Consider the following 10,120-nt stretch of genomic DNA (forward strand, 5'->3'; position numbering starts at 1 on the left):
CTGATCAGGTTCTTAGATTGAAGTAGCATGAGCAGGAGATCGTAGCACTTTTTTGTTTGTCCTTGTTGAGACATTACAAGGAACACATAAACATGTTTCTTTCCTTCTCCCGGATCATGGGAACTTCTGAATGGACATCTTTTCATTCAAACCCAATAGACTGCTTTTTTCAAGGTGAGTTCTTCTTCTTCTTCTTCTTCTTCTTCTTCTTCTTCTTCTTCTTCTTCTTCTTCTTCTTCTTCTTCTTCTTTTCTGCCTGGGCCTCAGCAGGACTTCTGGGTTATCTTCTTCTTAAACAGAGCAGCTGATAACTCATTGATTTCTTCTTCTTTTCTTCTTCTTCTTCTTCTTCTTCTTCTTCTAGTAATTTATTTAAAACATTTTTGGCTGTGATGTTATTTTTGCTTCATAGGTCTTGTGGGTGCATGTGGAATATCAGTGCTGTGCAATTTGAAGAGAGTTTACAACTTCATTCAAACATGCAGGTGAGCTTATTCCATAAAAAGGGAGAGAAAGTACATCATGCATTAAAGTACATTATATTCATGGTCTAATTTTCCTCTCTACACAGCGATTCTGAGACTGAAACTGAAAGCAAACAGAGGTCATTATCGGCTGGAAATCATCTGAGAGGGAAATGGATAAGAGCCCTGCAGTTCTGTTTCCTGACGGCCCTCCTGTCTCTGGTGGGCTCGAGGGTTTCCTCTCTGATAGTGCTGGAGTTTTCTCTCAGAGCTGTTTCTGCCTGGGCCTCAGCAGGACTGGTGGGTTATCAAATACATAAACAGAGCAGCTGATAACTCATTGATTTAGACTTGACATTTTTTTGACATATTTCTTCACTGATCTGAACTAATTTCACCCACACTCCTGTGTCTAACTAAGGATGCCAAAGGAAGAGGCCTAGACCTGCTCCTGACTCAGTGCCAGTTTTCCCTGGGATGCGGCCTCACCTGTACTCTCGACTTCCTCCATCAGGGGGCTCCACACAGCTCCCTCAGCTTGTTTCTGGCAGCTGCTCTCAGCTGGGCACTGGCTAGTGTCAGCCACAGTGTGTGGAGCCATGTGGCCAGACTCTTCCCGCTACATAGTAGAGAGCGTGACTGTGGGCAGTGCATAACCCTCCTGGCCTCCGGACACACCATACTGGCTTCAGTACAAAGAGCGGTTGTCTTGGCCTTCGCTCTAGCAACTGTGGCTTCCACCGCCACGGTTTATGACCACTTCCTGTCTCAGAAGGATGCTCTGAAGTTTTGGACTCCATTGACACTCTGCTACACCATTTTGGTGGTCTACAGTCAAGGTGATTGTCTGGTCAACTATATAGGAAACGAAAATGGTCCTTTAAGAAGACTTTTGGAGGAAGAAACATTTTAAATGAGATTAGAACTTTATTGACCCCTAGAGCGGAAACTAGTTTGGTCACCCAGCACAGTGACAGATAACAAAAGAGACACACCTCAGACAAGTAAGAGCAGAGAACAAATGAAAGTAAAAATAAAGGCCATAAGTGATTGCAACTGAAAATGGGACCAATCAATATACCTTGAGGCCATAAAAAAACAATACATATGAGACAAACCATACAAATTAAATCAAAAGCACAACCAATATCTCAGAAAACAAGCAGGTATCATGTCACGCTGCACAAGAGATCTTTTATCGTTATTGTGCAACATATTGTTTTTCATTGTGCGCAGAGGATCAGCAGCGGCGGACTGGCACAAAGGCCCTGCTACACACCGCCGTGCTGCGACTGGGAGCCTTACTGGTGCTCATGTTGACAGTGGGCAACTGGTCTGATGTCTTCCATGTCCTCATCACTTTTCTGGGTGAAGCAGTCTGTCTGCTGCCCTCTCAGGACCTGCTGGAAGCTGAATTAAAGGTTTTCACTCAGTGATTTTACAAATATATTTTATCTATCACTTTTTTGTATTTAAAGTGCAATTTATACAATATTACTTTTTCTGGATTCATTGTATAAATATATAAAAATGTGAAAATTACATTTAATTGTCATCTTTCACTTTTAGGAAGAAGAAGACACAAGCTTGGGGAAACATGAACAGAGCTCCAGTCACAAAAACAAAGGACTCACTCACAATGGAAACATCATCAGATGACAGTTCATGGTGTACCGGAAATCTACCTCAAATACCAGACAATACCTCAAATGTCAAGATGTGCTTATACTTGATTTGTAATAAAAGGATAATTTTGGCCACGCTTGGGATAAATAGTGTACTTAACTGTTATTGAGCCTTGTTTTGAACAGAAGGAAAGAATGAGAAGTTTGTTATTTTGCACAATAAAGCAGCTGCTGTTTTATTTTCAGTATTAGGCAAATGTGATTATTGCTTTTATGATGTTTTGATGCCTCATGTAATGGAAGCAAATTACATGAAAACAAATTGTCAAGCTGCTTATTACATCTATTGCACTGCAGCTGTTTGTTTTATCTATAGTAACACAGCATAATTATATCAAGCCAAATACATTTAATAAAGCCATTGATTAGAATAGAGATGAGCATGAAACGTACACCATGTAAACTGAATAAATCTCCACCAGTAGAGGATGAAGGCTTGTCAATTGATGTAATTTGAAATTTATACAATCTTCAATATGGTCAGGGATGGACAGTATTTAATTATTCATTGCTGTAATTGAGGGGCTTTTTGAGGCTATTTTTACACATTAATTCTAGTTTAGCTTAAGTTGATCAGATTTTCAACACAATAACTACACATTTATGGAGATGTATTCTTTGAGAAACACTTGATGAATAATACTTGAAAAGCACTGATTAATAGCAGTGAAATTGTAGTGACCAAGAGATTTTACACATGGAGCTCCGTTCACTAGTCCGCCTTTGAAAACAATTGTAAAATGTACAATTATAAATTATATAATCCAGTGACTTTGGATGGAGCTTTGTATAGTTTGAGAAAAAAGATGTCATGGCGACGACATCTCAGTTTATGCTTTGAGATTTAATTTTTCAACAGAAAGCCTGCATGATAAACAGGAGGTGTGGAGTTTTAAAGAACAGGGTCTAATGAAATACATTATCAAGTTGCATTATGGGAAGTGTAGGATCTTGCCTTTTTGGAGCTAGAACCCTTAACTAAAACTCAGAATATATCAGCCTCTGTCTCTTACATTCTCCCCAACTTTATTGTCTAGTAATCTTACTCCCACTTGAGGTATTTTGCTAAAGTAACAGTATTTCTACATGAGAAGTAGTTTTTCCACCCCTGCAGATGTTTGCAGTTAGAAAATCAACATCCATTGTATTTGTGAATATACAATTCTCATTGTTTTTTCCTATCTACTCTGTTTATTCTTGTTCCTTTCCCGTCATTCTATTTTAAAAGTTGTCCTGCTTGACCAAGTAAATAAAGTAAGTTAGTTTTAAATTAAAAAAAAAAAATACATTGTGATGTTGATGAGTGATTTGAAAGGTCATGCTGTAGAAGCAGTGAAGAGGTTCAGAGGGTTCTATGAGGGTTTAGGCTGTAAGGGGGGGCGGAGCATGGAGGTCTGGGGATTGTGTCATCAGCAGGCATGCTCCCTCCTGCAACCGTGACATCACTGCAGCATTCCTTTCCACAGAGCTGGAACAACAGAGACCCCCATCACTCTCCTCATCTCCGTCTCCTGTTAACCCTCTCTCTTCTCTTCTTCCACACTGACCCACATTCAACATGTAGTTTCTCACTCTTTCCTCCCTTTTTGACTCTCGGGAGGGGAGTAGACCTTATGAAGTTTGGCTCCGGAAACTAACCACAATGTTTGCTGATCAGCAGACCTGATATTGCTTGGACTCACTCTGGTGGAGAGCACCAAACACAACAAAGCAGCTTTTTCATGGCTCTCACAGACATTGTCCCCCCCCCCTCCTCCTCCTCTCCTAATACACCAATATCTCCTCTTACACAATGGCCTGATTCATTGCACTGTAATGCTGCGGCTCCTTTACGGCTGCTTTCAACCAAAGAAGCTCCATCAGTGGAGCCTGAAGAAGTCCACCACATATTATCAGACGTCGGTGGGGCCAGAATGGAAGCAATGCCATGAGACACTGATAGTGAGTCAAGGCTATAGTCAAGTGATATAATGTAGTGGGGGAAGGGAAGAAGGAAAGAGGGAGAAGAAAAAAGGAGGCAGACTCAATGAGGGAGGTAGGGAAAATAAAGCTGACAGAACAATAAGGCAGAGCTGCACAGGAGAGAGAAAGAGGACAGTTATATAGAGTTAGCTGGAAAAGGCAGGTACAGTCACATCCTCCTGGCATGCAAAAAGATAAAGGTGTGGGAGGTGCAAGTGAGTCTATTTAAGGGCAAAGACCGTATGATATATTTTATGATAGTATATATTTCATTGTAAAACGTCTGACTGTTTGCTTTGGGTTAGTCTACCCAACTGTTGCATGACTTTCTTTGTGTGTCTACATGCATGCATACCAGTGTGTTTGTGTGTGTGTGAGTGTGTGCCTGCCAAGTTTTCATAGTGGATGCATGTGTCATGTTTTTTACTGCACTTTGCCCGAGATTAACTGTTCACCTTTTACGGTCGGGAGGGAGGTGGTATTGTCAGTCAGCCAGAGAAGGAGGAGGGGTCGACGGACGAGAGAGTCTGGGAGGGAGGTGCAGAAGGAAAAGGAGTGGCCTTCTGCTGATAGTCGCCCTCTCTGCCGGAGTAAAGTCTTCTCTCACTGGCAGCTTACAGGAGGGAAAACACACCAGAAGTTTTGAGAAAGAGAAAGAGGAAAAGACAGATCAGTCTCCAAACCGCATTCTCTCCCAGGTATGTAAAGGCATCTCACAGCCAAAGTCAGTGGGTTTAAGGGAAACAAATGATTTAGATTTGTGCTTTCTGCCTCTAAAACCCTTCATTATGGGCAATGAGAGATGTGAGTGTGTGAGTTTACCTCTCTGAAGTGATACTGAGCTCACCCACAAAATTGACTGAGAGGGCGTGTACACTTAGATTAAACACTTTTGAGATGATAAGAATAAAATGTGTCAAGTTCAATATTATTATGTCTTTTTCTTACAATCTAGTTGCTAAGGATCAAGTAATGTTGAGTCTGCGGTGTTTTTCTATGGTTCTATGGAACTATAAAACATTAAATGTTTCAAGCAGTCTTGAGTGCAGATAATAATTGTTGTGTTCTCTTTATAGGCTGTATGTGGGTTTCATACAGTCATGGCAACAGCAGCTCAACCAAAAAGGATGGTGTCTTCAGTCTTCATCACTCTTGCTGCTCCTCATCGAGCCACTGTAACACAGCAGCAGCCCGTCCTCCAAGCCCACAGTGGTGCAGTTAGAGACAAGCCGCACACTGCTGTTCGAGTTAACCCAAGTGACAAAATCGCAGCCGTCAGACACAAGAAAGAGAACGACCAACAGTCTGAGTCTTATGGCAGCCTAGACAGCAAAGGCCGGACTTTTACGGGGGCCACGGCCAGAACTTCCGACCCTCAGAGCCCAAAACCTGCCCAACCCGGACCCAGCAGAGGAAAGCAGCAAGGAGACGACAGAGGTTCTGCAGGTATTCCTGACAAAACCTATTTTTCATCTTGGATTTAAGGCAAACTGGACAAAACTTAGAGCACCTGAAATATATGCAGAAAGTGAACCTATATGAAACAGATGCCATTAGGGCCTGGCTGACCTTTATAATATGTTTGGGACCTGTCCTTCCATTACTTTGTTTTAGACGTCTGTTTTTGAACCATTTGTTGAGGTGGTGGGATTGCCAAAATATATATAAGTGCTGCTCTTTTTAGGATCCTCCCCAAATACAATTAAGATTGTATTGCTTTCCTTCATTACAATACCTCTGATATGGTTGAAAGGGTAACACCACAGCTTTTACCCACCAAAGTAATATTATATATCCGAAAAAAAGTTAAGAAATGCTGATAATTTGCACCAGGTGATGTCCCTTAAGTCATCTTCAATTTGGGCTCAAGGTAACATGTTTTTAAATTTTAAATAATATTGTGAAGTTAGAAATAAGTGAATTTACCAGAAAGTAGTCTGCTGTCTCGAGGGAAGATTAGATGCTACTAGCACAACTTCACAAACTCTGACTGAACTGTCAGCGGTCAAGCTGTATTGTGGGTAATGTAGGCACCAGGTTGTGACAAGAAAGAAGAGAGTCTGGAATAAAAAAGAAAATATCAATGTTGTATTTTTAAACTGTCCATCGAGAGTCTGACAGCTTTATAGGAGTGCAATCGCTAAATTGTGTATTACTCTTCTAATTGGACAACATTCTTTTCCCTCCTTTGGATTCAGGATGTATAATGTATCAGGCTGTAAAAGATAAAGTATCGTCTCAGAACAACAGCTGCTACATTTGATTACGTAAGGCTTTTTGGGAACATGCAGGAAATGTGTCACTTCCGTTTGACAATGAGAAGCAAATGCCAACACATGCTTAGAAGACATAACCTCATCAGATTCTATTTCTCCCCTTTTTATTTTAATTTCTTATCGTCATTATTATCATCATTATTATTATTTTCTGCATACTTTATATTCCTGATTTAAAGGGCTTACTTGACGCTACCAAGTGATTCAAAATTATGTATTTTTTTGTCAAACAGATCTCTTCCCTGCTCCTCCTCCTGCTCCTCCTGCTGCAGCGCAGACTTCATCTCAGAGAACATCGCTCTGTGAAGAATCATCACTTCCACCACCTCCTCCTGCACAGACGCCTCTCTTCCAACCTATGACTCCAGGCCAGCAGCTAGTTTACAACACAGAGGTATGCAGAAGTCTGTCCCAGTTTTATCACTCAAATGTTCATGTCTCCCACTGTCATTTACAGTTTTAAACACTTGACACCACTTTTCCTAAAAAATAAATCGCCAAAAGTAGACAAGAATTACAACTTTGACAGATACTGTATTAAGCTGTGCAGCGGTTGTAAGGACTAATCTGCAAAACACATTATGAAGGAAAAATTAAGCCTTTATTAGTCCCACAATGGGGAAATTATTTCTCTGCATTTAACCCATCCCGGAGGAGCAGTGGGCTGCAATGAAGCGCCCGGGGAGCAATCTAAAACATTTTAGATATGACTGATGATCAAAAACACTTTGTAAAGGAGAATGCATTCAGTTCGTAAACACTTTCCAAACTGTAGATATCTTTATACGATTAGTTCCCATCATTGCAGCTCCATCTCTGTGCAGAAACAATGAAAGGTACAGCAGGAGGTCTGATAATATTTTCTCTGTCTTGTACCTATACAATGTATCTCATGTTTTAATAATGTTTTGTTTTTGTTTTCAATATGTTGGTTAAGGGCTTAGCGAAAATGACTTGTATCCCCTAAAAATGTTGATTATGTAATTCCTTCAGAGGCGCCTCATATTTATATTTCTGCAAAGAAATGTATTTTTATTTTTATTTTAGGTTATCATTGTGTTCTCTGCCACTGTTCAATTTGGTAAAAATGTTACAGATTTAGGGCTTCAACGGGTTTAATCTTCCAATATTTTTATTTGCGCATCAAACATGACCATTTGTCGCAGTTTTAAGTTTAGGTTTAAATTAATAATGTGCTTTACATTTGAGGTGGAAACAAGCACACCATCTAGTGGGTTAAACCAAGATGAACAATCTCATGGGATCCATAAAAATGGCCAAGACACGAGCAGGGAGAGTAGAGGTAACATGATCTCTATTTACACATTTACCACTTAGGCAATACACAATACACATATGAATTTAATCTACTTTGAAATTTGATGTTTGTGTTCAATGCAGAGGTGTGTGGCTTCTGTCGGAAACCCGTGGCTCTCTCTGAACCTGCGATAGAGGCCTTAAACCGGACGTACCATGACAGTTGCTTCCAGTGTCGATCTTGTCACATTCCCCTGGCTGGCAAACAGTACTACAACAAGGCAGGCATCCCACTCTGTGAAGACTGCTACCAGGTAGATCAAAGTCAATACAGTTACACTACAGGATGTTATTAAAGCTGCAAATATAAATCTTTAATATAAAATCTTGCTAAAGGACCATACCAATGTTTTTGCATTCTTATTAACTTCAAATCATGTATGCGTTACATTAATGATAACTGTTTTCAAAAGACTGTTGATATGTCTTTTTTATTGTGGTTTTCCCAAACCCTCCATTTAGCCATTAGTTTCCCTTACTTTTACTACAGCATGAATATCAACATTACGTCACCTGTTTTTAGTGTCAGTTTTATGTTATCGCACTGTGTAGTTAGATTGAATTCAAGTCTAAATAAAACATAAAAAATAAAGGTAGCAAAGATGTTTATTGTGATGAACAACCAATCCGGTTTGTATGCTTTGCATAAATGAACGGAAGCCAAATGTTGCTTGGAAAGAAGGGAAAAAACAAAATAAACAAATGTTAACACTGAGGGTCTTTTGGAGCATGCCCAGCAGCCACACATGAGGTATAAGTGGTTTGTAGAGAATAAGTTAAACCGTGGAAAATGTGGTATTGTCTTTTAATTCAGAGATGAATTCCATTAACCATTTACTTCCGTCTCTTAGGCCAGCCTGGAACTCTGCTGGGCGTGTGGGGAGGTCATCACAGATCATGTGATCCGTGCACTGGAGCGAGCGTACCACCTTCCTTGTTTCACCTGTGCAACATGTAAACAGCAAATTGGGGAGAAAGCTTTTGCTCAGGGAGAAGTTGGAGAAGTGTATTGCCTCCAGGACTATTACAGGTATATAACATTTTCTAAGATAATACTCAACAAAATGCTTTTTCAAGCGGTTCTAATATGTTAATCACTTTCAATCCTGCTTCATTTATTGTAATTGTTGACCTACAACACAAAGTTTCACAACTCACTATTTCTTTGCCTTGTCTAACATTTTCTTTCCTCTAAAATGTTGTCTTTAAAGAAAATATGCTCCAAAGTGTAACGCCTGCAACAAGCTAATCATTCCAAAAGAAGACGGTACTGACAGCTATAATGTTAAATGCCTTGGACACTCGTACCACGAGAACTGCTACAGATGTGAGGTAGGCGTCTGCAAACAAACAGTGTTTACTGTACAGACTCGCTGACAAGTGTTCAATCACAGCTCGATAAGTATTTTCTATTCTCTGCAGGTCTGTGTCATCCAGCTCTCTCCGGAACCAAATGAGCATGGCTGCTATCCTCTGGATGGGAAGCTGCTTTGCAAATCTTGCCACCTGAACCTGATTTCTGGGCAGCACTAACACAGGCCTCAACTGCAGCTGATGGAAAAGTGCCACGAATCTAGGTTCAAAGAGAAGGGAGACTTTTCATGGGCAATGTGCATGCCTCTTGAATAACATTGTCACACATCTTTTTCCAATAGAACAATAATGAAATATGACTTATTTTTGTTTTACAATATATCATGCTTTCAGAAGATTCTCCTTTTATTCTTTTATACTTGATCATTTTGCACTCAATAAACTACCGAATGTACCAAATATGTTAATGCAATAGCCTTTGCAAACACCTATGGCGAGCATTGTTTTAATTCTTGTAAATCTCAATCAGTAAACTGTTTCTCAATCACATTAACCCTTTATATTAAAAATAAACTTTATATTAAAAAATGTTTATATTAAAGTAAACTAATATATTTTATCTTCAGGCAGGCTCCAACAAAACATTTATTAAATTGCATATACACGAACAATAAGTATTAAGATTAAAGGAAAAAGTTTACAATTCAACTCACAAATGTGTCACTGGTAAGACAATTGACTACAGACATTGGAGATTTTATAAAATGATGTGTAACAGAGCACAATAGTACTTCCTAGAGGAACCAAAACTGGAAAGTGCTTTTGATGTGATAACGCTCACATTTTAACAAAGGGCCTATATTTACTGTTTTTGCCTCAACAATAGAACTATTCACATTAATTTGACATTAAAACATTAGAGTCTCAGTTGAAATGTTTTTTTTATTTATGTTCTGTATCTCGAAAGGCATGTTTGTGGAATTATATTTCTTTGTATCATACCTTTTATTAAAAAAATAATTAAGAAAAAAAATGTTGCGGCACTTTCGTTTATATTCACCACACTTTTTTTACTATGTAAATATTGCAATGTTGCCAGTCG

At 39.4% G+C, this 10,120-nt stretch overlaps 2 protein-coding genes across 2 annotated transcripts; both read left to right on the top strand.

The window, feature by feature from the left end:
* Positions 1-116: 116 nt before the first annotated feature.
* LOC129106286 (transmembrane protein 82-like) lies at positions 117-2,275 on the top strand. Its single transcript, XM_054617668.1, has 6 exons — positions 117-174; positions 413-485; positions 572-764; positions 886-1,303; positions 1,701-1,885; positions 2,034-2,275. Exons 1-6 carry the CDS (start codon positions 117-119, stop codon positions 2,121-2,123), a joined length of 1,017 nt encoding a protein of 338 aa, XP_054473643.1. The 3' UTR covers positions 2,124-2,275.
* A 2,415-nt stretch (positions 2,276-4,690) lies between these two features.
* fblim1 (filamin binding LIM protein 1) lies at positions 4,691-10,014 on the top strand. Its single transcript, XM_054616498.1, has 8 exons — positions 4,691-4,809; positions 5,188-5,557; positions 6,621-6,781; positions 7,597-7,690; positions 7,789-7,958; positions 8,556-8,734; positions 8,916-9,036; positions 9,127-10,014. Exons 2-8 carry the CDS (start codon positions 5,212-5,214, stop codon positions 9,235-9,237), a joined length of 1,182 nt encoding a protein of 393 aa, XP_054472473.1. The 5' UTR covers positions 4,691-4,809; positions 5,188-5,211; the 3' UTR covers positions 9,238-10,014.
* The last annotated feature ends 106 nt before the right edge of the window (positions 10,015-10,120 follow it).

Source organism: Anoplopoma fimbria, chromosome 17, assembly GCF_027596085.1.
Source record: "Anoplopoma fimbria isolate UVic2021 breed Golden Eagle Sablefish chromosome 17, Afim_UVic_2022, whole genome shotgun sequence".
Classification (NCBI taxonomy): Eukaryota; Metazoa; Chordata; class Actinopteri; order Perciformes; family Anoplopomatidae; genus Anoplopoma; species Anoplopoma fimbria.

Coding starts and splice junctions, on each gene's coding strand:
- fblim1 (XM_054616498.1), top strand. CDS start 5,212: ATGGCAACAGCAGCTCAACCAAAAAGGATGGTGTCTTCAGTCTTCATC. Junction 7,959..8,555: donor TCTGTGAAGACTGCTACCAG/GTAGATCAAAGT, acceptor TCCGTCTCTTAG/GCCAGCCTGGAACTCTGCTG. Junction 9,037..9,126: donor AGAACTGCTACAGATGTGAG/GTAGGCGTCTGC, acceptor TATTCTCTGCAG/GTCTGTGTCATCCAGCTCTC.
- LOC129106286 (XM_054617668.1), top strand. CDS start 117: ATGGGAACTTCTGAATGGACATCTTTTCATTCAAACCCAATAGACTGC. Junction 486..571: donor AACTTCATTCAAACATGCAG/GTGAGCTTATTC, acceptor CTCTCTACACAG/CGATTCTGAGACTGAAACTG. Junction 1,304..1,700: donor TTTGGTGGTCTACAGTCAAG/GTGATTGTCTGG, acceptor CATTGTGCGCAG/AGGATCAGCAGCGGCGGACT.